The 27,389-nt window shown below is 37.0% G+C and overlaps 1 protein-coding gene across 1 annotated transcript; it reads left to right on the top strand.

Annotated features, from left to right (window-relative positions):
• The first annotated feature begins 150 nt into the window (after window positions 1–150).
• NDUFAF5 (NADH dehydrogenase (ubiquinone) complex I, assembly factor 5) lies at window positions 151–23,241 on the top strand. Its single transcript, XM_004687160.2, has 11 exons — window positions 151–379; window positions 3,428–3,468; window positions 4,205–4,268; window positions 7,288–7,335; window positions 8,918–9,021; window positions 11,767–11,806; window positions 13,532–13,729; window positions 14,156–14,216; window positions 22,206–22,289; window positions 22,900–22,982; window positions 23,135–23,241. Exons 1-11 carry the CDS (start codon window positions 158–160, stop codon window positions 23,225–23,227), a joined length of 1,038 nt encoding a protein of 345 aa, XP_004687217.2. The 5' UTR covers window positions 151–157; the 3' UTR covers window positions 23,228–23,241.
• Window positions 23,242–27,389: the final 4,148 nt, after the last annotated feature.

Below are 27,389 nucleotides of genomic sequence, written 5' to 3'. Positions count from 1 at the left end.
CCTACACCCACAGTCCTCCGCGTGACATTCCGCCGCAACGGTACGCGAAGAGGGCCAAATTCCCTCCTCTTTCCTTCCGCGAAGATTTCCGGCAGCGCCGAAACCGTGCAGACGCATGCGCACGATAGCTCGCAGGCGAGCGACGTATTTGTCCGTCATGCTGCGACTGAAGCTGCTGTGGGTCCCGCGGTGTCTACCTAGGACTGCTGGGGTCCCCGGGAAGACCCTTTGCCTCCGGAAGTTCGCTTCCAGCGTTTCTGCCCCGGGCAATGCCTCGACCAGAGCGCTAAATATCTTTGACCGGAATTTGAAGAGGAAACAGAAGAACTGGGCGGCCCGGCAACCCGAGACGATGAAGTTTGACTATCTGAAAGAGGAGGTGAGTCAGCTGGGCAGCTGAGGGAAGGCATTACCTATCTAGGATTTGGGTCTGGTAGCTCCCGGCCAATTCTGGACCGGCCCCGTCAAGCGGTGTGACCTTGAGTAGCCACTCTGCTTCTCCCGGCCATTACTGACCTCGGAAGGGCTGGATCCGGGTTGTAAGGTGCTTTTTACTCGTTCATTCATCATTCATTCTCTCAGTAGCTGTTTCTTGGATTAAAGGTGTAACCAAGGCAAAAGCAAGATCTCTGCCCCCTGGGGATGTCATTCTTAGGGGTAGGGAGAGGAGGAGGAGGAGGAGGGGAGAGGAAACGGTAATTGCTCTAAAAACGTAATGCGAGGTAAATAAAGTGGGTTGCAGTTATGAGGGACGGTCACACGAGCCGAAAACGGGAGAAATTAAGCAGATTGAGTCGGGGGATAGTGTTATAGGCAAAGGGACTGAGAGTTTTTGCAGAGTTCTTGATGCCTTAAGAACCTTGTAGAAGCCTCTAATGAATAGGGAGAGGGAGAGGTCCGGGAGCGCCTAGATTATCAGGGCCTTAAGGAGTACACTTTGATTTTCTTCTGTAGCTGAACTTTCCTTTCAATATGGTATTCTCTTGGCCACATGTGACCACGGAGCACTTGGACTATAGCTATTCCAGCTGAAATGTGCTGTAAGTGTAAATTACACTGGGTTTCCAATAAATAAATAAATAAATAAATAAACACATGCCTTTTGCAGCAACATGGATGGAGCTGGAAAGATCATGCTTAATGAAATAAGCCAGAAAGAAAAGGAAAAATACCGGATAGTTTCATTCATAGCAGGAGTATAACGGACCAGGCGAGAAAATAATAGTAATAATGAACAGCTGTAGACCAGAGACATTTTATGGAGGTGGACTGGCGAATGGGATCAAAAACAGTATGGGGAGGGAAATACACTGGACTGTGGAGATGGCACATGGTTGATTTGGTAATGGGAAGCCCATGGGGTTTACAACTGAGATTGAAAAATGCACAAAATGATGTAAAAATAAACATTTTTTTTTTAAGATTTATTTATTTGTGCATACGGAACTGGGGTACAGGCCAGAGGCTCAGGGGTGGGGAGAGGATTCACCAGAGACAGAGTGGGGAGCAGAACAGGCAGAAAGACGAAATAACACTGTTGAGGGGAGCAGGCGGCCGGTCAGGAGAGGTCTGCCATGCCATGTGGTCACCTCTGGGGCAGGTGGTGATCAAACTCATGCTGAAGTGGCTTTAGCTTCCCAGTGCTGCCCTTTAACCCACTGCGCCACCAGGGAGGAGCAAACATTATTTTTTAAAAAATACACTGGGTTTCTTTATTTTATTTATTGATTTTTACGTCATTCTTCATTTTGTGCGTTTTACATCTCGGTTGTAATCTCCGTGGACTTCCCACCACCAATTCACCCATGTGCCATCACCATAGTCCCGTGTGCTCTTCCCACCCCAGTTTTGATCCTGTTCCCCTCTCCACCCCGTAGAATGCCTCTGGTTTGTAGTTGTTATTTGTTTTTTTAAAAGATTTGTTTATTTATGTATACAGAACCCGGATACAGGCAGGAGATGCAGGGGCGGTGAGAGGATTCACCAGAGACAGAGTGAGGAGCAGAACAGGCAGATCTACAAAGTACACTGCTGAGGGGAGCAGTGGGAAGGTCAGGAGAGGTCTGCAGCTCCATGTGGGTCACCTCTGGGGCTGGGGGGAATCGAACTCATGCTGAAGTGGCTTTAGCTTCTTAGCGCTGTGATTTAACCGCCTGGGTCACCGGGGGGCCGACTTTTGCTTTTTTTTAAATGGCTGCTTGAAAATTTAAAGTTACACATTTGGCTCATGTTTTAATAATTGGCACTACGGTAGAGAAATGGATGCAAAACTGTTGGATGATTTTTAAGCAAGTGTGATATAATTTGGTTTATGTTTATGAAATATTAATTAAGATAAATGGAGATCACTTATTCCTGCTTGTGTGAAAGACTTTTTTTGCCTAAGTAAACAAGTGATCTAGGGGTTTTCCTCTGAACTTGGAGCAGTACTGTCCTCCCTAAGTACATGTAGCAAAATTCAAGTCAAGTATAATGAGCTCTTTTAAATAGTTGCAACACATTAGTGAGCTCCTGAGCTGCTATTCTCACTTGTGTATATTCTTGAGGGCATGTACTTAGATATGTGCTTTCCTAGTCACAGGAAAAGTGCGGGGATTACAACTTGACTGAGGCCTTGCTAGTTTTCAGGACCTTCATAAATTAGATAATGTCTGTGACTACCTTTTGTAATAAACATAATCATACTAGAAATGATGTACAAAGTGAACTTATCTGGGAAAACACTCCTGCTATTTTCACTCATACCCCCCAAAGATTCTAAATTTTCAACTTCTAGAATAAACTCTGGAATGTTTATGAGAAAATGAATAGAATGTGGGGAGTATTAGACTCCCACATCTATATTCTTGCCAGGTGAAGCTAGTACAGCAAAGGATACACCTACCTTAGGACCTGTTTTAGATTGGGGTGGCATTGAGGAGAGTAGGGTGGGAAGCATAGTTTCTTTAGATTTGTCTGACTTTTTCTGATTTATCAATGCTGTTCTGACAGTTGTTTGTTAGTAGTCATGAAATAATAGAATTTTAATTAAGTGATCAGTCACATACTGATCTATATACTTCAGTTAAGTACTTTTTCACTTTCACATATTTCAGGCAATTATCTTTGGACAATCATGTGCCTGTTTTGCTGCTGTTGTATTTTATCCATGCAAAATTATGACACAATGGATCGAAAGAGTTAAACTAAAAAATGTTTAGGCATGGTTTCCTTAAATTGTCTTCTGAAGCAATTTGCCTAAGTTTGTTTCCTGGGTTCCTATTCAGAATTTGAAGTTGTGGAAAATTTGAAAAAGGGATAAAGGGGAGTATTTATCAAAAAGTTAAAAGATAAATGTCTACAGATTGTTGAGTACTGGGTACTGAGTGTACTTTCTTGGTCAGACTTACTCATCTTGTGAACATTTTTGCCTTTTGTTATACTTAAGGTTGGAAGTCGGATTGCAGATCGTATATATGACATAGCCAGGTAAGTAATGATTGTCATAATTAGATATAATCAACACTTGACTAGAGATTTGAGACTAAATCCTGAAAGCTTGATGTATGGCAGGATCTAGAGGAATTTATTGCCAGGATAAGTGATTTAATCCCTCTCTAAGTCTCTCAGACAGAGAGAGCAAGTGCTTTCTTCCTCCCTTCCCCTTCCTCCTCCCCTTCCTCCTCTCCTTCCCCTCTATTCCCCTCCCCTTCCCTTCCCTTCTTACCCTCCTTCCTTCCTTCCCTTTAAACCTGGTAAGGGCTTAGTATCAATTAGCTCTTTAATTGGTATTTTTATTTTTAGTTTGACGTATTCATAATTCATGGTTTTTCACATCATTTTAACTCATCTGCTACCTTAACAAATTAGAGAAATAGAAACAATTATTAATTTTCTGATAGAAATATTGAATATTTTCATATTTAATTTGGATGTGTTATTAAATTAAAAACACCTGTTAAGTCTTCAAACCCACAACATAGAGCAATTTATAGAAAACCCATTGATTTTCTGATCCTATGAATGGCTAGGTCAAGCAAAACTCCTCTCTCTGGTTTGTTCTTTGAGTGATTCAACTTGTAAGGTGAGGCAGAAAAGGTAGATGATAAACTTTGAAAGTTGTGTTCACAAAAATTGTTTTCACTTATGAAAAGTTATTTCTTAAAAAATATTTTATGTACTGTTATATTTCAGACAAATCATAATTTTTCTGTTTATTTCTTAGAGATTTTCCCTTTGCTTTGGATGTTGGCTGTGGACGAGGTTACATAGCACAACACTTGAATAAGGTATAGATATTTGATGAAAAAAAAATTGGCTATTTTTTTAATTGAATATATTTGACATATACATTGTATAAATTGAAGTTATATAACATGTTTTTTGGCACATTTATACATATATAGTGACATTTAACACAGTACAGTTATCGTTGTCTAGTTATTATTCATTATACATTAGATCTCTTTGTGTTGTTTACTAGTCATTGCAGGTTTGTACCCTTAAATAACAACAGCCCTAGCCCCTTAGCCCCTGCCCCTGGTAATCACCATTTTATTCTTTAAACCATCATTTACCTCTTTATTTATACACATTTGATTGTTTTTAGATTCTACATATAAATGATAATACATAGTACTTATCTTGCTGGAACAGATTAATTTTAAGGAAAGAATTTCCTTGTCAATCAGTTTGTGTCAGAGGTTTTGCTATCACCATTGTTATTTTGTTAAGTGGTAGGACCAGAATTTGTGCCCCCTCTTCAGTATTTTTTCCTTAAAATGGTTTTTCTTTCCATTGAATCTAGTTCATATAAGCGTTCTAGTGATAGACCCATTTATTTTCTTCCCCAAGGTACCTACATGGCTTACTGAACTCATCAGCTCAATCAGGTCTTCGTTCAAATGACTTCATCAAAGATCTCTTCCTGTCTACTGTAAAAAATATGCCCCATTCTCCTCTGGCTATTTGCTTTGTTTCCATAGTACCTAGTACCTGATGTCTGTTTGATGTTTTGTTTTTAATCACTCCCAGTACCTTATTAAGTGAATATTTAATTAGTTTTAGTATCTATTAGATGAATTTAATTAAATGCAAGGTAACTGACGTTATTACTTTAGTGATTGGAAAAGTTAGAGGATATGGTGGGGTAAAGAGTAATGGTGATATGTTGAGTTTGAGGTATAGTGGAATATATTATTGTTAATGTCTGACAGATATTTGTAAATGTCTAACTGAAATGGAAATATTGAGGGTAAGAGTCATAACTTGAAGTAAGACATGTAAGGTTTAAAATTCAGCTCTTGCCACTTGTTGTCTACGTACTATTGAACCAGTTAGCCAACTTTTTCAGACCTCAGTTTCTGTAAAATGTTATCTGTGAAATCAATTTCCAAAGGTTGGGGAAAGGAATTGAGGCAAGATATGTTTGGTAAATTGGAGCTATAGTTCTTATTTGGAATCCTCTGTTGGAGGTTAAAACTGTAGGAATATTAAGGTTTCTGGGGCAAGAGTATTAAGAAAAAACTTTCACAATTGTTTTTAGGCATGGGAAGTAAGCATCCAATAAAAATGCTGGGAATAATAAGAGAGAAAGTGCCTTTTTAAGCTGTCTTTTAATTGCAAATAGCAGAAACCCACTGAAGCCAATTTAAAATCACATATTTGAGGCGCTCATGTCACTCAATCATCTAAAAGTATAGTGACACCTTACAAGTGATGGGGACTTTGGAGCATCAGAATGAAGGCCCGCCTGGTCATATCATCTCAGGAATTAACATAGATGCTGCATGGTTGCTTTTTTTTCTCCAAGTAGATTGTCCTTGATGTACATCAGTGTATGTGATCCCACTGTGTATACTCTACATCCAGTTTTGTGCTGAATTCTGGCTTATCTCTTCTTAACTGATTCAGCAACATCATGTTAGTAACATGAAATCTGTCATTGTGGAAATAGATAAATTATGGGAATCGGCAGATACTGCAACTCAGGACACATTTTTTTCTTGAAAGCTATAGTTAAACATTTACCAGCATACCAGTTGTCCTTATACCATCAGCAATGGCCACGTAAACAGTAGGGTTGTATAGTAGGGGAACCATTCAAAGTTGCAGACAGGGAAGTTTCTTTGAATGAAAAGAATTTGGCAGAAGAAGGAATTAAAAATAGACAGTGCTGAGGCCCTCCCTGGTGGCGCAGCAGGTTAAAGCACTGCACTAAGAAGCTTAGGCCACTTCCGCATGAGTTCGATTCCCACATGCCCGGGAGGAGATCCACATGGTGCGGCAGACCTCTCCTGACCCGCCCCTCAGCATTGTACTTCGTCTGTCTGCCTGTTCTGCTCCCCACTCTGTCTCTGGTGAATCCTCTCACCTTCTACATCTCTGGCTGTACCCCAGTTCTGTATGAATAAATAAATCTTTAAAAAAAATAGTGCTGGAAAAGTTTCTAACAAATTATCATAGTACTCTGCACAGAGGTTAAGTGAAATCATACTGATTATGAATAGAATTGTAGTTGGTAACTAAACCAGTTAGAGTCTCTTTATTAATTGTTTAAATAGAACAGTGAAAGTGGAAATTGATTATAAAATATTGAGGAGAAAGATGTTTGTTAGAATAGTCATGGATTATAAACACAGAAACTAGAAGGTGGGAGAGTTACAAGATTTGTCGATTGAGAGGCTTATTATGCCTGTTGTGAAGTGAGGGAAATATACACTGAGGACAGAAATTGGTAGGGATGATCATGGAGTGAACAGGATTCTGAAGAGAAGAGAACATAGCATAAGGTGCTAGTTTGGGGGGAAAATATCGTGGTACCCTTTACCTTTGGAAGAAAGAGAGGATAAGCAAAAGAGAAGGAAATGAAATCACCAAGGTTCTCCTAGTTTCTGTGTTTGTTAAATCTTTCTATACTCTGTAAGATCTTCTCATAAATAGCTAAAAAGGCAGAAAGAAATTGCCATATATTTTGTGGCACATGAGTGGGAACGTTTCAGTAATCATACCATGGAAAAGTTAACACTTAATCCTTAACTCCATGGAATAAATTCGTAGATAAATTATTCACGCCTGTGTTTTGATTAAATATAGTTAAATACTGGCTTGGGTGCATATGTTTAAATCTGTGCAACAATGTTCATTATTAAAAATATTTGCTATATGAAGTGATCTTTTTGGTTTTATGCAGAAAACTAGCCTTAGAAAGCTGAAAATAGATGTATAATTACCACTTTCTCCTTTAATAATTTCAATAGTTGTTTTGTTTGGTTTTTGTTTTATCTGATCAACTTCATTCCATTATAGGAAACTGTCGGAAAGCTTTTTCAAACAGACATTGCAGAAAATGCTCTGGTATGTAACTTTTTAATACTGTTGGTTTCTGATTTCCTGCTTGGACTTTCTGGTTTTTTTATTTACTTCAGAATGAAAATAGCATTATTTTTCTGAATATAAATATAGTACATATACAGAATTAAACAACACAGGAAGTAAAAAGGAAAAAGGAAAAAATCACATAGACCTGTTTTTCCAAAACATAGTTTCATATAATTGTTCGTGTACCATGTTATTCCATCATTTAAGTCAATAAATGATGTGCCATATATCCACTGTCTCTTGAACTGACTATATAGTATTCCCATATTAATACAGTCATGTACCACACATTGACGTTTAGTCAGTGACTGCAAGATATAACAGTAGTTCCTAGCCTAGGTGCATATTAAACTATATCATCTAGGTTTGTGTAAGTATACTCTGTGACATTTGCACAATGATAAAATTGCCTACCAATGCATTTCTCAGGACACATCCCCATTATTAATTAATACATGCCTGTACTTCATGTTTATTTAGCTAAATCACTATTAAAAGACATTTAGATTTCTAGTTTTTCGATAACCAATAATATGATGAGTGTCCTTACATGGTGTAATTTTGTGGCTTTGCTTTATTTTTCTTTCTGGAAATAATTTAATGATTTATTGATGTTTGCCTTTAAATTTTTGATAAACATCTCCAGACTGCATTTAGAAAGTTTGAAGAAATATATGAAAGTACTTTTTTCTCCTTTGGCTGTATAGGGCCAGAGCATTTTGCTTTTTGTCTTGTCAGTTTTATAGTCAGAAAGTAGAATATTGTTATCTTTATTTGCATTTCTTTGATTATTGACAGCCAAACTGCTGTTAATGTCTTTTGACTATTAGAAATTTTTGAGAATTTTGTAAATATATACTTCATGCTTTCTTTTTTGACCTTGAAATGCTCTTATTCTAGGTGGTAACAGCTTGTTTTTGGTGGGATATATATTTCTTTTAATTTTTATAATAGTTTATTTTTACATCATTTTGTACCTTTTTCCATCTCAGTTGTAATCCCGGTGGACTTCCCACTACCATTTCACCATTGTGCCATCACCATAGTCCCGTGCACTTCCCCCCCCCACATTTTTGATCCCAATTTCACTCTACCCCCGTAAAATATCTGGTACATAGTTGTTCATTGTTTGTTTGTTTTTTCCTTTAAGGGGAAATATTAATCTTTCATTGTATGTGTTCTAAATATTTCTCCAGGATAGTGTTTATGTTATTACTTTTTAGAAATTTTTGATTATCACATATATATCAGTCTTTTTCTTTATAGGTTCTGACATTTGAGTCTTGTTTACTTAAGTATTTTGTCTAAGAATGTAAAAATGCTAGCCCATTTCATGTAATACTTATTCTTATTTTCACTTCAGTTATTCCCTGCAACATTCAGATTTCGGAGTTTTGTTTTAATGGGAGGAAGATGTCCTGTTTATGTTTTCCATCTAACTAGTATTGTTTACATAAAAAAACCACATAAATGTAACATTGACTTAAGTCTTACATGCAATGATTGAAATTGAGGTTTTTATATAAATGTATTTTGAACTTTTTTTTTTTGACTTTAGAAAAATAGCTCAGAAACAGAAATTCCTATTGTCAGTGTTTTAGCTGATGAAGAATTCCTTCCCTTCCAAGAAAATTCATTTGACCTGGTGGTTAGCAGTTTAAGGTTGGTAAACAATTATCCCTTCAAAAACTATAATTTTGCCATAAAGTATTTATATTATAGGATAAAGAAAATAGATAATGAAATAAATTTTTAGTTAGTTTTTTTTTTTTTTTTTTAAGTTAAGAACCAACTTTCGTGGTTTATTTCTTGGAAGAATCCTCTGGTATAGAATTTTGGATTTCATGTCACCCTTACCCCCCACCATGGATATAATATCTCCACCCTTGCCCCTTTAGCTTTCCTCAATTTGCTGAAACTCATCTGTAATGAAGGGTTTTCCTCCCTTTAACTTAGCATCATACAATTGATATTGATCTAGCTGGCTCCAAAATTCAAATGTTAGCACATTGTTATATCAGTGCAACCCACTTGCTAGCTTTTTTTCCCTAACAATCACCACAATTTGTCTAATTTTGCAGTGTTGTTACTAAAAAGACTGTCTTAAAAACCCCTCATTGGTAGGCAAACTGGTGAGTTTTATAATTTCTTGCTTGCTTTTTGAAGTTCTAAGCAAGTTTAGAAAAGTATTCAGATTCTATCATGACATTAAAATCACCATAAATCCTATTCTGAGAAAAAGACTCCCGAGCATGGAGTCAGAACCTGAGTTTTAACTTTGGTTCATCTTGCTATTAGCAAGTAACTAATTTAGGTCCTTCCCTGGTGGCACAGTGGGTTAAAGCACAGCACCATGAAGCTCACTGCAGCCGCTTCAGCACAAGTTCAATACCTAGCCAGGGGGTGACCCACATGGCACGGCAGACCTCTCTTGCCCTGTCTGCTACTCCCCTAAGCAGTGTACTTTGTAGATCTGCCTGTTTTGCTCCCTGCTCTGGTGAGTTCTCTCACTGCTCCTGTACCTCTGGCCTGTGCTCCAGTTTTATATGCATAAATAAATAAATCCTAAAGGAAAGCCAATAACTAATTTCTGTGTTTTCAGTTTCTCCATTCAATTGGTTAATTATTTTGAAAGGTAAATATAATACAATATGATTGGAAGTGGGTATTCAGTGCTATTCTGAGGTCAATGTAAAAGTATAGCAGTATACCAGGAAAGTATGACACACCGAGGCTGTGATTCTCTTGTCACTTATTGTCCTTAAGGTTAAGTACAGTTAAAGACAATGTAAGAAGTTGCTTGAATTAAGTTTTTAGGTACATAGAACTTTTTTTTTTAGATGATTTAAAATAATATGTTATCAGAAAACTCACTGAGTTAAAGTTCTGGTGAATAATCTTATTTGTTGGGGAAATTATAGAGCTGTTGATGAATTTTACTTTTTTTCCTAAGAAAATGAGACAGATACTATATATCTCTAGTTTTAATTGTTTGATTTATTTAATGAGCTTCTTTGAACATGTTGTCAGCTACTTATTTTTACTTTTTCTTTCAAATAAAGTCAGAATAACACTTCATATTAGATGCCAGATAAGAATGTCTTTTCTTTATCCTACCCCCACCCCCAGTTTTACTGAAATATTATTGATATATATGTGTGTGTGTGTGTGTGTGTGTGTGTGTGTGTATGTATGTTTAAGGTATGCAGTGTAGTGATTAGTTACTTGTATGTTTTGTAAAATAACTGCCACAATAAAAGTTTGTACCCTTTGACCAATATATTCCTGTTCTGTCATCTTTACCATGGCAGCCACCATTATATGCTTTTTTTTTTTCCTATGAGTGACTTTTTTATATTTTGCATATGAGAATGTTTAGTATTTGTTTTTTTCAGCTTGACTTATTTCACTTAGCATAATACACTTAAGATCCACGCATATTGTTACAAAGGCAGGATTTCTTTCTTTTTTCTGTGTGAGTATCACATGTTCTTTATTAACTGATCCATTCTAGACATTCTAGACATTGAGATTGTTTCCATACCTTGGCTATTATGAATAATGCTTCAACGAACAGGTATCTCTTAGATGTAGTGTTTTCATTTTCTTCAGATACAGACCCATCACTAGGATCATATGTTAGTTATAGTTTATACATTGAGCAATGTCCTTACTGTTTTCCATACTGACTATTTAAGCTTATATTCCTACCAGTAATGCATAAAGGTTCTCTTTTCTCCACGTCCTTGCCAGCAGTTATCTTTGTTTATAATATGCACATTAGTAAGTATAAAGTGATAGGACATTGTGCTTTTCATTTGCATTTTTCTGATAATAATTAAGCATCTTTTAAAATATTTATTTATGCATATAGAACTGGGATACAGACCAGAGGTGCAGGGGGTGATAGGACCCCACCAAAGACAGAGTGAGGAGCAGGACAGGCAGATTGATGAAGTACACTGCTTAGGGGACCTATGGGCGAGACAGAAGTCTGTCGCACCGTGTGGGTCACCTCCCCGGCTGGGGATTGAACTTGTGCTGAAGCGACTATGGCCAACTTCATAGTGCTGTGGCCCGCTTCATAGTGCTGTACTTTAACCTGTGTACCACCAGGGAGAGCCCTAATTAAGCATCTTTTCATCAACCTGTTGGCCATTTACATATCTTAGGAAAACTGACTTTTACATATTTATTCCCCGGATGAAGAAAAACCTGGGCTAATGTGACATGGTGATTATTTTCTTAGGAATTTTTTTTAATTAAAATTTGTATGTAAACTATCTGTGAAATTTGGTATATAATTTCATACTTCAAAATTAGCACCTTATAATGTATCATCATACTAGAAGTAATTATACTCATTTTTATATGAATTAACCTAAATAATCTGTTTTCTTATTTTAGTTTACACTGGGTGAATGATCTTCCTAGAGCACTTGAACAGGTAAGAAAACGTAATGTTGATTTTCATAACCCATATTGTTATTTAAACCTTATAAATCCATTTTACAGTTCTGGCAGTTGGAAATGGAAACAAATCAAGTATTTTCTTCTGTGGGCTATGAACACTTGGTGCTCTTTGGCACATTAAGTACATTGAGTAATTCCCTTCCCCTGGGATATCAGTAACTCTAATTAATGGATATGTTTTAAATATGCACTAAAACTATATTAATTTGTGAACATAGTATTGATATAAGACATTTTCTGGGTGAGTTTCTTAATTGCCTATAATTTTTTTTAAAGGAACCTATTTTATTTTTATGTCTTCTCTAAGTTTTATAGTGAGTGCTATGTAAATGTTTGCTGGTTGACATTCATCAGCAAACAGGCAAAGAGTAGGTAAAAAAGCATTCAGGGGAGGGAAGAGATTACTACAGTTTGGAGTGATCCAGGAAATTTCAAGAATACACCTATAGTGGGTAGATTGGATTTGGAGTGTAAAGATTTTCTAGTAAGACAGAATCACCAGATAAAGTAGAAGAGATATGAGCATCTCAGGAGAATGGAAGGACAAAGAGGAAGCCTTAGATTTTTGAAATCAGTATACAACTGAGAGATGGGGTCTATTGAGGCCAGGTTTCGGAGTCAGCCACTGGAGAGTTTTCGAGAGAATGGCATGATTGAAAAGCTGGAGGGCAACATAATAACTGTCATGTCTTAAATGTACAGTGTGTGCTATTCATTGCTTTGTTTTATGTATTTTTTAAAAATGACTGCAGGATAATTTTATTTTGCTTTATTATAATACTGATGTCAGGGAATTTGTTTAAAATGAAGAGAAACTATTTTAGTGACCTGTGCATGAGAAACTAAACCTAAGTGGCAGTGCTAAGTGTTGTAAAAAGAGAGAGGCATTTAGGACTCTGCAAAGAAAGAATCAACAGTTTGGTGACTGCTTAGGTCAAAACGAATGAGGAGTCAAAGTTCACCTTAAAGTTCATATGTCTGAGAGAATAATTAGGGGAAGAATAGTAATGATCAGGTAAAGAAACTAGCAAATGGTAAGTGACAGACATATGGAACAGGAAGAGGACTTTGTTTGAGATTGAGTTTTGGGTATTTGTTGGATGTGTTCAGGGATTGAAACAAGGGATAAATGTCTATTCCCCAGGCAGTTAAAGCTGAGTTTAGAGTTATGAGATAGACTGAAAAGTCCTTCTAAAATTCATGGTTGTAATAAGTCTTTTGAGGTAGACAGAAGTTGCATGTTGCTGAGTACTAAAGAGAGGTATCTGCTGTACTGGAATTTAATGACAAGAGAAACAGAAACTTTAAAGGGGAAGAGGAATAAAATGAATGATTTTATATTTGTTTGCTTATATACTATTTTATTATTGCTTCATAATATATTACGTATGTGAAGAATGGTAGCCTTAGGGCATATTTCTCATCACAAAAACATCAAATAAAGATTGTCCTTATTAGGACAGCAACACTTCTAACATTTAAAAATTAACTTGAATAAGCAGTTCTATGTATTACCTATCTTTACAATAATATCATAATGCAATTACTTCCTGATAATTATTTATTGTAGATATTGTTTATTAAATTATGTTTACTACAAAATAATGGTAATCATATTGATTTAGACACCATGTATGTATTATTTAAACATTTATATATATATATAATTTTGAATAGTTTTGTTTTGTATTTCTTACAGATTCATTACGTTTTGAAACCAGATGGAGTGTTTATTGGTGCAATGTTTGGAGGTGACACACTCTATGAACTTCGGTGTTCATTACAGTTAGCAGAAACAGAAAGGGAAGGAGGATTTTCTCCACACATCTCTCCATTCACTGCTGTCAATGACCTGGGACATTTGCTGGGGAGAGCCGGCTTCAATACACTGACTGTGGTAACTATCATGAGGATCAAGTAGCCCATTGATTACATATTTCAGGAACAACTTCTAATTTTAAAGATAGAAAACTAGGTAATGAAGGTATTTTAGAAAGGTTTTGGCACTTTCTCACTCTTCCTCTCTTAGTTTGTATAAAGATGTCTTGATTAACACAGAATGGGAATGTAAATATTTGTGTGGTAAATGTGATAACCACTACATTATGGAAATGAGAAAAATTAACTATTTTTAGCTACTTAACCTGGAATAAATAGTTCAGACAAAATAGTTTAGCCTTCAGTTAACAAGAAGGCTATTTTCTGAGATGTCAAAAATGACTGAAATAATTGAAGGGAAAAAAAAACAGCCTCTTTTTAAAATCTGTATTTTTTAAATCATGAATGGCAAGTAAATATTCTCCCTCCCTTTTACTTTTAATAGGACACTGATGAAATTCAAGTTAACTATCCTGGAATGTTTGAGTTGATGGAAGATTTACAAGGTAAGGTACTTGATGAGTTTAAGATTTTATTTGAGTGATACTTGTGAGCTGACTTTGGAAGGCACAGGGCTAAGCATTGAGGATAGAAACACTGGTAAGGAGAAGGCAGACTATCGTCATGGAACTTATATTTTAAAAGTAAGACAGACTCAGGTAAATGTCACAAAGATAAATATTTAATTTCTTTTATGTAAGCTATAAAGTAGAGGTACATAATGCTATAATTGCTTTAAAAGGGTGCATTTAAAGATGGTAGTACATTTCAGTGTCTCTTGAGCAGCAGTTGGCAGATTGAATCTGGTACAAGGAAGCAGGTAGTTGTAATAATTTATTATTGGGCTTTGTCAGATGAATGGGCCCTGGCCTGAGAGTCTATTAAGTTTTTTATTTAGTAGTGATGGCTGTGACCTTAAAAAAATGAAGATGAAGTAACTGATTGAAAAGGATGGGGATAGGAAGGGAGGAATGTGTCCCAGGCAAGAACAGATAAAACCTCCTTTGAAGCACTTTAATGGGAGAAGAGGTGAAGGTACAGACAGGATTTGTATTTTGATAAGAATGGATTGGCAGATTACTTTAGGGAGACATTGAAATAAACTTCACTGAGAGGTAGTAGTGATTTGTACTATGGTGGTGGCAATGGGGGTGGAAATGAGTGATTTATAGAGATATTAGGAGTTAAATTTTACAGCTTTTACTGGTGGAGTAGATATGGCTACATGAAGGAGTGAGATATTTGAAGCATACTGCTGAGTTTCTAGGTCACATGATGAAATAGATGGTGTCCTCCATTGATCACAGAAACAGCAGAAAGAGGCCAAGAATGGATAGAGACAACAATTGAATACACATTTGGATATGTTGGGACAAAGTACTTTTGAAATATCTAAGAGATGTCAAGTATGTGGGTACCTCACTTAGAAGAGGTGACTGGCCTGGGTAAAAATTCTGTGAATTATAGTCTTTGAAGTATTGCCTAGATAAGAACCTGGAAATATTAAGGAGGAACACCAGAAATGTGTAGTACTGCCTAAAGTGAGGTTAAGCATTCACAACAAATGGAATCATCACATTGCTGAGAAATGAAATGCCGCCTGAAAATACCATTCACTTGGTGAAGGAGCAAGTTTGTTGGTAAGAGCTCTTTGTTGGCCTTCTAGGAGTAGAAGTAATAGAGGTAGGTTGTAGACTAAGTGGAAAGTGAAGGACTAGAGACATAAGTTATCTACTATTCTTTCAAGAAGTTTAGTGTGAAGAAGAGGTGAGAGGTGGAAATATAAATATCAGAGAGGGAGGAGAGGCATAGAAGATGAGGTGCTGGAATTTATTATTGGAATAATCTTAGGTGCTTCCACAGAGGTGATTACAAGAGAGAAGGAGTCACTCATGATGTCAGGTATTAGAGATTGACAGGGATAAGATACAAAGGCTGGGAGAAGAATTGATTTTGAATAGGATGACAAGGAACAGACATAAAAATAAGGAAGGAGGGTTAGTATTAGTGGATGTAATGTTTATATTTGATATTCCCCATCTAGTCAATTGTTTGCTTTGTCAAACAATATAATATTGAGATTGAAAGAATCAGAAGTTTAAGAATGGAGTCAGAACAATTTGAAATAGTGGTTATAGACAATGAGAAGATGAATTGATCCAAGAAGATTACAGATTCTGAAGGATGCAAAAATAGATCTGTCACTTTCTCCAGCAATAGTTGACAGCTCAGGACTAGACTCAAAACATATAGTTGGCTTAGTTTGGGTTAAAGCTTTGCTAGTTGAGGTGACAAAAAGACAAAGATTAAAGATAATTGCAAGAGTATAATTGAAGTAATAATCCAAAGAATCTGAGAAGGGAGAAAGGAAGTAAAGCGTGTGTGTGTGAGAGAGAGAGAGAGAGAGAAATGCTGAATTAGGAAAAAGTAGAGGAACAGTTCATAGTTGACTTAGGTAGTCAGAGAATGGTTATGGTTGATGTGCCTGACACATAGCATATGGTCAGAAAATGGGATGTGTTGCATGTTGATCTGGGACATGTAATAGATTTAGTGACAGAGGTGGAAGGATGAAGAAGTTTACTGTTGTAGACTAAAAAAATCATCAGGGTGGTGACAGGACTTGGTGTACAAAGGGAAACTGAAGCAGTTGCCAAAAGCCTTTGACCGTGAGGAAGTGATCTGGAGCCCGATACTGGATAGCAAGACAGAAATGAGAAAGAAGATAGGTCTCAGCAGGGCAAGGTTTTTTAGTAGAATAGTAATGACCTGGAAGAGGCTTTGAGTTGCAACAAGGATAGAAGCTCTACCATCCAATCCTGAAAGATGTAAAGAGGTATACAAAAATAAACATCCACCACTGAAGGGAATGCTGGAAAAGTGATTTTTATCAAAGGAGAACCTAGGTGAGAATTTGTGATGTTTGTTACACAACTGTCACAGATAATTTTGATGAGTGGGGTACCCAAGGCATTAAGGGTGTATTCTGTGAAACCAAAGCTACACTTAACCTAGGAGACCCTTAATCTGGATCTTAAAATTTTCTTCAGCTTTTTTTTTTTTTTGGTGCATACAGAACTGGGGCACAGGCCAGAGGCTCAGGTATGGCGATAGGCTTCACCAGGGACAGAGTGGGGAGCATAACAGGCAGATCAACGAAGTACACTGCTGAGGGGAGCAGCAGACGGGCCGGGAGAGGTCTGCCACACCATGTGGTCACCTCCGGGGCAGGCGGGAATTGAACCCATGCGGAACTGGCCTCAGCTCCTCAGTGCTGTGTTTCAACCTGCTGCACCACCAGGGAGAGCCAAAATTTTGTCAGCTTTAAAGGAAGAGAATTACTAAAATAAATTCCTCATATTTGTTATTGATTCACATATTTTTATGAGCATTGTTGTACTTGTTTCAATAATTCTGATTATTACCTTATTAGTATTACAAATGAGAAATACAGTTTTAAGAGAACACTTGCCTATACATAATAATTTATTTAGGTGCCAGGCTCTTGCCTTCTTGATTCCTGCTATGGCACAGTCTGATTACATAGTTTCTTGTACCTGCCTACTCTGAGTACTGTGCTTCTGTCATCTTGAAAAGGGGAAGATACAGCTGAAAACCTACTGTCATTTACTTTAATAAAGGGATCAGCAGCCTATGTGGCATATATTCCCAAGATGACAGGACCAATAATAAGCCAGACAGTCCCATCCAAACTCCACCTCTGGCACTTGGCTTCCCTGTGTAATCACATAATCTTTTCATCCAGAGCTCAAGAGATGAGCTGATGATTTACCATTCAGATGCTAATGATAAATATTTTTATACAAATAGTTTTTTTTTCCGGCTAAATAATAAATTCTGTTCTCAAGCTTCATTTTTAAAATCTGCCCACAGATTTAAAAATATAGTACTTTGTACTAGTTGTAATTCTAGTACCCTAATTTTATAGATAAGCAAATCAAGACACAAAGAAGTTAAATATTTTGTTCATTGTCACATTAAATCTATAGTTATGATTTGAATCAAGAGTCCTGTACTGCATACTTGATGGGATATGTTTTCTGTATCTTTTTCATTGGAAGTTAGCATAGTTATTGAGTAAAATGTATGAATATTAAGTGTACTACTGCTTGTGTTTTTAACCATGCTCCAGACCAAAGTGTAGAAAATTTCCAATCACAAAAACTTTGCCTCCTGTTCCTCCCCAGTTAGTAAAACCCCTGCTTCCTTAAGGGTTTTCTAGATTTTTCAGTTGCCTAGTATATACCTGTAAATAAGTGGTTTAATTATTTAAACTGTAGTCTTGGATGCAAATCATGTTTTAGTCTTGATTTTCTTACCCTTAGGGGATTAAGAGGAAATAGTTGCAGATAACTTGCAAAAGCAACAGGTATAAATATTAACTTGTTCATTTTATATTTGTTTACTTAGTGTTTATTGAGCATTTACCATGTGCTAACCACTGAGCCAGTGATGATAGTAAATATTTCCTGATTTTGGAGTTTATATTCTAGTAGAGAGACACACATAGAAATAGAGAGATACATTTAACTATAAAATCAGGTCATTGTTGGGGTTTTCTTTTTTTATCTTTTTAAAGATTTATTTATGCATATAAAACTGGGGTACAGGTCAGAGGGGCAGGGTGGGTGTATGTGTGAGAGGATTCACCAGAAACAGAGTGGGGAGCAGAACAGGTGAACTGACTGAAATCCACTTCTGGGGGGAGTAACGGGCGGGTCACAAGAGGTCTGCCATGCCATGTTGGTCACCTCCCTGGCTGGGGAAAGAACTTGTGTTGCAGTGACTGCAGATAGCTTTATAGTGCTGCATCAGGTGAATCTTGTGGTATTTTGAGAATATTCTACAAAGAAGGAGTAATTGTGTTCTTATATGACAAAGTTTGCATTACAGCATTGTTTATGAAGTAAATGTTATGAGGATGGTAAGGCTCAAGCTAACGTAATTTCTCTTGGCATACATGAGGAAACTGAGTTACAGTCATCAGGGAATATGTCCAAGGTGATCACTTAGTGAGGGGAATAGCTAGGACTTAAGCCCAGTCTGTCAGGCTGACTCAGATCCTGAAATCTCAACCATTTTACATTGAAAACATCAAAGGCAGCTAAGAAGGGAAGAATGGTTGGGGGGATGAATAGAGTTGAGGAGGGACTTGAGAGTTATGCCACTTGCACTGTAAGATAGTGTTACCTTCACACTGGTTTTTGCTTGATGGTTGTGGTATGTCTCATTTGAGCTGCTGTTATTATTAATTCACAGAAAAAGTCCAGAATGTTCACCTAATTTGACAAGTTGTATATCTGCTGATGAATGCATGAAAGTTTTGGAGGCTTTCACAGTGATTTTTAAGGTAAGTTCAGTTACTTTTTAAGACAATACTAAGTATTATTCCTTTTAAACCATAATAAATTAGGTTTTTATGCAGTAGTTGAACTTAACCTTAAAACCACTGTGAGAGTCTTAAAAATAGTTACTTGTTGGCTGGATTTCTCCTTTATCCCAAAGCTGAGAGCTAGTCCATAATTTCAAAGTGTGTTTCCATATTTTTTTCAATAAAAGTCCTCTATGACTTGTTATAAAGAATTCGCATGCCATTTTGAGATGTTAAAAATGAGTTTAGGCCCTCCCTGGTGGCGCAGCGGGTTATAGCACTGCACTAAGAAACTAAAGCCACTTCTGCATGAGTTCGATTCCCGCCTGCCCCGGAGGCGACCACATGGCGAGGCAGACCTCTCCTGACCCGCCGCTGCTCCCCTCAGCAGTGTACTTCGTCGATCTACCTGTTCTGTTCCCCACTCTGTCTCTGGTGAAGCCTCTCACCGCCCCTGAGCCTCTGGCCTGTACCCCAGTTCTGTATGCACAAATAAATAAATCTTTAAAAAAAAATTAAAAAAAATGAGTTTAATAGAAATTAAGTGCAGGGCCCTCCCTGGTGGCGCAGCGGGTTAAAGCACTGCACTAAGAAGCTTGAGCCACTTCCGCATGAGTTCAATCCCCACCAGCCCCGGAGGAGATCCACATGGCGTGGCAGACCTCTCCTGACCCGCCCGCTGCTCCCCTCAGCAGTGTACTTCGTCCATCTGCCTGTTCTGCTCCCCACTCTGTCTCTGGTGAATCCTCTCACCCTCCGCATCTCTGGCCTGAACCCCAGTTTTGTATGAATAAATAAATAAATCTTTAGAAATTACGTGCATACTTTGCATATATGACTTTGTTTGACGACCAGAACTGGGATTATGATCCCTAAGTACAGCCACTATCTCACATCCCACTGCTTCTGCAAGAAGAAGGAAAGTTTAACTTGGCCATGTGCTTCTTTTGTATGGGAAAGATGGGCGGCAGCACTAGCAAGTTACCAAATGTGCTACATGCAGCAGTGAGTTTCTTCAAGAATGACATTGGCTAAAGAGCATTATACCTAATAATTTAATTAAGATATCCTGACACTGATGATTTAGTAAGTATTTTAGGATTTTTGGTGCATTAAGTATTTACATTAAAAAATTTAAGCCTATTTTCCACTGGTGTGACCACACCTATCACTAATGTGTAAGTAAATCAGGTCTATGGGCATTTGAACAGCAGTGGAAATGCCACAGCCATCATCTGCAGTAGACTCTGAATGAGTTCCCATTTAATGTTGGTCTTTGGTAATTGATACTCTCCCTATGCAGGAGAATGTTTAAATTAGACTGTGTAAGGACTCTTTATGTTAGCACTAAAAGCTATTATAGATCATCTAATCTGGCCACTTGAAGGACCCAAAGTGATTAGTTTAAGGTTATCAAACTGCTTCCTGCCTGCAAAAGTAAGATTTACTTTTATTTTCATGATTAATTACTAGTTTGTATGGTTGCTTTTCATGAATTGGAGCTGTTAAGATGCGGAACCTTTTTTTCAGTGTCAGAGATTCATTATTGGGGAATTATGGGAACATCTTGGGATTGAAGGGAAGAAAAAGATTTAGTTATTGCAACTAATAAGGTCATTGAAAACTTGGTATGTTTTTATTTTTGAACTCCTAAAGAACACTGAGTCTGGGAAATTAATTTGCTTCTGTGAAAGTAGAAAGACAAAGCAGAAACCAAATTTGGATCATGTTATATAGAGAGAATGAATATAAAGGATTTTTATTTTTGAAATTCAGTTTCCAAACTAGTTTAAAATGTGACCTTTCAAGGTAATTATGAAAAGTATGTATAAAGAAAAATCAAATATGTAATCCTGCAAATCAAGTATATAATTCTTGATTATAAACAGTGGTATGACATCTAGCTTTTGAACTTGAAAGAAATCTAAAAATATTTTTTTTTAAGGAAACTACTCTCTATTTCAGGCAGCTTCATTAATCATCTCCTCTACTTTAGCCCATTAAAAGTAAACATTTAGGGGGCCCTCCCTGGTGGCGCAGCGGGTTAAAGCACTGCACTGAGAATCTAAAGCCGCTTCCGCATGAGTTCAATTCCCGCCTGCCCCGGAGGTGACCACATGGCGCTGCAGACCTCTCCTGACCCGCCCGCTGCTCCCCTCAGCAGTGTACTTCGTTGATCTGCCTGTTCTGTTCCCCACTCTGTCTCTGGTGAAGCCTCTCACCGCCCCTGAGCCTCTGGCCTGTACCCCAGTTCTGTATGCACAAATAAATAAATCTTAAAAAAAAAAAAAAGTAAACATTTAGGGCCTTCCCTGGTGGCACAATGGGTTAAAACCCAGCATTGTGAAACTATTGCAGCCACTACAACATGAGTTCAATCCTGGGCCAGGGAGGTGACCTACATGGTGTGGCATACCTCTCCTGGCCCGCCCGCTGCTCTCCTCAGCAGTATATTTCAGTACATCTGCCTGTTCACTCCACTCTGTCTCTGGTGAATCTTCTCCTCCTCCCCCTGCTGCCCCCCCCCCATACTCCAATTCTGTATGCATAAATAAATAAATCTTAAAAGAAAACATTAAACATCTTAAATATTTTAAAACATTTACCCCTGGAAGGAATACACTTAATTTAGAATTTATAAAACCTGTAAACACACAGTAGTTTTGGTGTTGTCTATTGTGTCTCAAGCCTTTTCGAGGTTTAAATTAGACTATGTATTGAAATTATAATGTTAGCACTTGCATTTGTGGCTTAGAAGAAGTGATGTTTTTATAAGAGACCTGTTCTCCTTTCCAAAGGCACTTGCAAACTATGGATAACTTACTTGGAGGGCAACACCTTACTTTTGACCAACTAGCAAGTAAAGTATGTTTATGGGATTTGTCTCCTAGAATTTGACTTTTCACTTGTCTTTATATCCAAGGAACTTCAAGAAGTTTTCTTTAAAATCACTAAGCAGCCTAAGTTCCAGCTAAGAGAAAAATTAGAGTTAGGTTATTTTTGCATAACTTTTAGAAAATGGGGATAGTACATTGTTGGGTGAGATGGAGTTATATCTTTGATATTGCTGTATTATCTAAAACTGCTTGTAGTTTATATTTAGGTATGGGTGAGAGCAATTGTGCTTGGAATAGAAAAGCTCTACTGCACCGAGATACGATGCTTGCGGCTGCCGCGGTGTATAAAGGTGAGAGAACTCTCCATTTTATCTACCCATGCCTCCCTGAGAAATTTGTGCCCTGTCATGTTTTTCCCTTAAAATTGCCAGCCCGGCCCTCCCTGGTGGCTCAGCGGGTAAAAGCACAGCACTGAGAATCTAAAGCCGCTTCCCATGAGTTCAATTCCCGCCTGACCCAGAGGTGACCACATGGTGTGGCAGACCTCTCCTGTGCACCCACTGCTCCCCTCAGCAGTCGATCTGCTGTTCTGTTCCCCACTCTGTCTCTGGTGAAGCCTCTCACCGCCCCTGAGCCTCTGGCCTGTGCCCCAGTTCTGTATGCACAAATAAATAAATCTTTAAAAAAAAAATTGCCAGCCCATTTTCCTTTTCTATAAATTGTCAATCAGATTTCTTGTCCTTTATCTCAAAACATAGATTCTGTAACCCCTTAATCTTTTCCAAGCAGATTTTACTGTCAGCTTCTCAGTGGTAAGGATTATTCATTTGAGGCATTCCCAGGACCCTCTGATAATCATAGTATCCATTTGTTTGGGAGACATGACTTTTATTGTACAGGTATTTTTTTTTCCTTGTTTGCATTTTTATAAGACTTTAACAAACATTGTTATCTTTATAGAAATGTACAAAAATGAAGATGGTTCAGTACCTGCCACATATCAGATCTATTACATGATAGGATGGAAATACCACGATTCACAGGTAACATTAAGGCAAATCACATTTTTAGTGGGTTCTTTTTTTCATTTACTTTTTATATATTAGCTTATGGTGTTTTTTTCTTTAATATAAAATAACATTTCATTAGAGATATGTATTTATGCATTTCTAATATCTTTAATCTTTATTTTCAGGCACAACCAGCTGAAAGAGGTTCTGCAACTGTGTCATTTGGACAGCTAGGAAAAATAAACAGTATTATGTCAGAGAACAAAAAATCACAATAAATATTTTATTCAGTATTATTGTTGTTCATAATTTTCATTAAAGAGGTAAATTTCACATCTAAATTTACTACATTTTGAAGCAAGAAGCAATATATAAGCTGTTTGCTGATAAAATACTAATCATTAGAATGACCTTATGTTATATCTGTATTTTGTAGCCATTTCAGTTTTACATGGTTTCTGTTCTCATATAGATACTGTTGAGGCATGGCTTTAGTGCCTTGTGTGCAGATTTAGACCAAATGTAAGAAACTCACAAATGTTCACATATATAAATTCCTTTCTTGGTGGGAAGGCATTACTCATATTGATGTTTTGTACCTTACCCTCTGATGTTTTGTTATTTCTGTAAGAGGACAATAGCATGGAGGAAAGACAATTTGATAGTTGCTTTAGAGTTCTGACTCATTTAGAATAAAAGTGTTGATTTTTTTTGACTCTACACTTCTTAAATCCAAATTATCTTTCACACTGTCTTTGTCACAAAAAGGAACAGAGGATTGTGTACTTTCTTCTCTTGATCTATTATGTACCTTTGTACATTAGAAAATTGTTTATAGACTTCTTCCTTGCCCTTTTTTAAATATCAGAATTCCAGTCATAATTCTTTTTTACCTGCACGATTTGTGTGTGCGTGAGCACCTCATCATTTTATACCCCACCCCACCTTAGGTGTGAAGGAAAGTCTTAAAAGATTCGAGAAGCAAAAGCACATGTAAAAGTGATGAAAAGTGCTGTTTATTGTTTGACTTATCTATGTCATTACAGGCCTTTGGTACTTTAATTCTGCTCCAAGCCTACTATCCAGTTGTCATCTAGCAGTCATCAAAATTACTTGGAAGCAATCAAACTCAGACAGCATAGAATAGGGAGGGAGAAGATGTGACAGCTAGGAAACACACAAGAGTGAGTACCAAGACTGTTTTCACCAATTAGAGGTAGCTATTTATCATTGTTTTCATTTAACCTGGGCATAGCCCCAGCCTCCCTCCAGTCTAAAGTAAGTTACTTGCTTAACTCTCCCTCTCCTGTCTGCCTACCTTCCCTCCCTCTACTATATGAGTACAAAGGTCTTCCCATTTAACCTGTACATAACTTAGTACTTTGCACATAGGAGGTATTCAAATTGGAAGTTTCTCACCAAGGATACTACTATTGTTTGTTTCATACCAATAGCGAATATGTGGAAGCTACCTATGGTAGAGCTAGAGAGGACTCAATCCTGGGTTTTCTCAAAAATAAGCTTCAATCATTGGTTTTTTAAAAAAAAAGAAAATTTAGCACAACTAATTGAGGACTCTTATTTAATATAAATGATAATAATGAAATGAATGCATGGCAGTAGTAAAATTAATGTGAATGACAGTACTAATCTTTTTTTCTGTTTGCTTGAAGTTTTATCAAGATTGAATTCATTTTTCCAAATAGTTGTGTTTTCTAAATGATTAATAGCTCATCTTTCTGAGTAAACTTTTAACAAGTAATTTCTTAAAAATAGTTTGAAAACTTGTTACTTTTTTTTATAATTTAGTTTTAAATAAAAGTAGATTTTAAAAAGCGCTGTAGTGAACCTGGAATGCAGGTTTTCTTTTGAATTACTATTTCTGCATTTTTCAGGTAAGATGCCCAAAAATGTAGTTACTGGGTCAAATGCAGATCAGTTTTTAATGTTTTGGATCCCTCCATACAGCTTTGAATAAAGGATGGAAAAATCTCCATTCCCATCAGCAGTGGGAGAGCATTCCCTTTTCTCCACATCTCATCAGCACTTGTGGTTTGTTTTTTCCAGTGTGGGCCATTCTCACCAATGTGAGATTTGCATTTCCCTGATAAGTGATGATGAGCATTTTTTTCATGTGCCTTTTGCAGTCTGCATGTCTCTAGAGAAGTGTCTATTTAGTTCTGCCCATTTTGGGATTGGATTGTTCTGGTTTTTTTTTTTTTTTTTTTTTTTTATTTGTCCGAGTTCTTTATGGACACCGGGTATTATAGTTCCTTGTAGGATGTGTGGTGTGCAAATATTTTCTGACATTCAGCAGATTGTTACATTCTCAGTGTATGGAATGTCATTTTCTTTATAATTCCACAGTTATTGTCCTAAACACTCTAGCCCCAAGAATGAGGTTGCTTTGCCAGTACTTTTCTTAATTTCAGTTGTCAGTCTCAATGGTTTGACAAAAATGATTCAGTAGTGCAGTTCTTCAATTCTTGCCCCTTTTGATCTGCTGGAGATTTGGATTCATATTAGGTTTCTAGAACTCATGTATACAGTAGCAAAGAGGAAGGATCTTTGGAAGAACTTTGAAGTCAGTTGTTTGGGCTTTGTTGGTTTTTACCAAACCCTGAGGCTCATATGCCAGGCCTCCACTTCTTTGTGGTTTTAGTTGTTGGTTTAATAGGGCTTTAGTGTATGGACACTAGGATATATGTTAGCCACTGGGACACTTGGATTACATATTGGTTCTTGGTAATATTCAAGGTTATTGCTTGGAGAATTCCAGAGGCAGCAGTATATATGAAATTTTACATTTGTAAAACAAAGATTATTGCTTTATAAAATTTGTGTATTTAAGATACAAGCTACCCTAAACAAAAAGTATGTGATATTATAAAAAGTGCACTAAAAGAAGTGTGTAGCTCTAGAAGTATCTATGAAACAAGTTTTGTTATTTTTCAAATCCTTTTACCGATAGTACCTTTTTTTACCCACTAGGTGGAAACACTTCTAGTATGGCCTATATTGAGGATAGCTACAATTTTTGTCTTTGTATATCCAAGCAGGAGGGAAAATATTTTACCGGAGGTTCTGTGTGGGAAAACTGATTATTAATAAATACTTGAAAAAGCAGAAGGATACTTATCACAGTGATTATTTATATTGTTATTAGTATGAACTTTATTTTGAGGAAACGGACATAAGTGGACTTTCTCTTCCAGAAAATGGTGTATTTTAATTCTTTGCTAATATATTTTACATATTTATCTTGCTGGTTTAGAAAAATTAATTTGTAAATAATATTGATAGACTATATTGTGGACACTGGTAAGTTATTAACAAATAAGGAATGCTTAGTATTTATGTGTGGTTTTGCACAAGTTCTATTCTGTTCACAAGTTCTTTAATATTCTCCTAAAGAGATGAAGCTTTGTCCTCCTCTTTGAGTGTGGGCTGAATTTGATGATTTTTTTCCAACAAATACAATATGGAGGTGAGGTGTAAATGGGTCTTGCTTCTAAGAGAAGGTAAAAAGAGCTTTGCTTCCTCCTTGCTCTGTTTGAACCTCATATTGTGAGGGCATCTCTATGAAGAGGACCTAGAAGTGAGGAACAGGGGCCTCCTGCCAAAAGCTTTATGAGTGAGCCAACTTGGAAGCATATCCTTTCACCCAGTCTAACTTTCAGATTACTGGCTGTCATCTGTCCCAGTCGTTATCTTGGTGGCAACCTCATGAGACAGCCTGAGCCAGAAACATCCAGCTAAGCTCTTTTCAAATTTCTGACCCACAAAAACAGTGTTTGTGGTTTAAATCACTGTTTGGTATAGTTTGTTTTATACCATTAGATAATAAGCTTTCTCTGTGGAGAAAGTTGGGTGCGCAGGGTTGCCAAGTTGTTACTTTTAGTGTAGAACGTAGCCTACTTACTTGAAATTATGTAAAGTCAACACAAACTATTTTCAGAGAAACCTGGACCTGAGCTATTCTTACCTTGAGGTTTGAGTCCATGATCTCAAAATAAAACTTCTCTCTCAAGGTACATTTAGTATGCTTCAAATTTCCTTTCCTAGGGATATTAGGTTCTATTTTCTGGAAACCTAACTGGGACTAGTCCAAAATGAAATCTGAGAGGCTCTGACCTTGAGATTTTAGAAGGAAATATTACTGCTTTTTGCAAAACATTCCTAGGTAAAAGTCACACCAGAAAAAGGAAAATCTCTGGTTCCTTGTGGCAGCACTCTGAAGACTGACAGGATTTATATGAAGTACTTTGCAATCTGTAATTTCTGCATCACTTCTTAACCCAGCTGAGCATTCATTACTCAACAAAAGCTGCTCCATTCAACCTCTACTAAGGTGTCCTGTCTTTGTTTTCAAAAGTCTGTGTTTTATGCTGTTGCCAGGCTGTGTCCTTAAACCTTTGATATGCATTAATTCTCATTTCA

Source organism: Condylura cristata, unplaced genomic scaffold, assembly GCF_000260355.1.
Source record: "Condylura cristata isolate star-nosed mole 26May11 unplaced genomic scaffold, ConCri1.0 scaffold00022, whole genome shotgun sequence".
Lineage (NCBI taxonomy): Eukaryota > Metazoa > Chordata > Mammalia > Eulipotyphla > Talpidae > Condylura > Condylura cristata.
Note: the sequence above shows the minus strand (reverse complement) of the source record. Positions and strands in the feature narration are given on the sequence as shown.

Coding starts and splice junctions, on each gene's coding strand:
- NDUFAF5 (XM_004687160.2), top strand. CDS start 158: ATGCTGCGACTGAAGCTGCTGTGGGTCCCGCGGTGTCTACCTAGGACT. Junction 7,336..8,917: donor ACATTGCAGAAAATGCTCTG/GTATGTAACTTT, acceptor TTTTGACTTTAG/AAAAATAGCTCAGAAACAGA. Junction 14,217..22,205: donor GTTGATGGAAGATTTACAAG/GTAAGGTACTTG, acceptor GTTTATATTTAG/GTATGGGTGAGAGCAATTGT.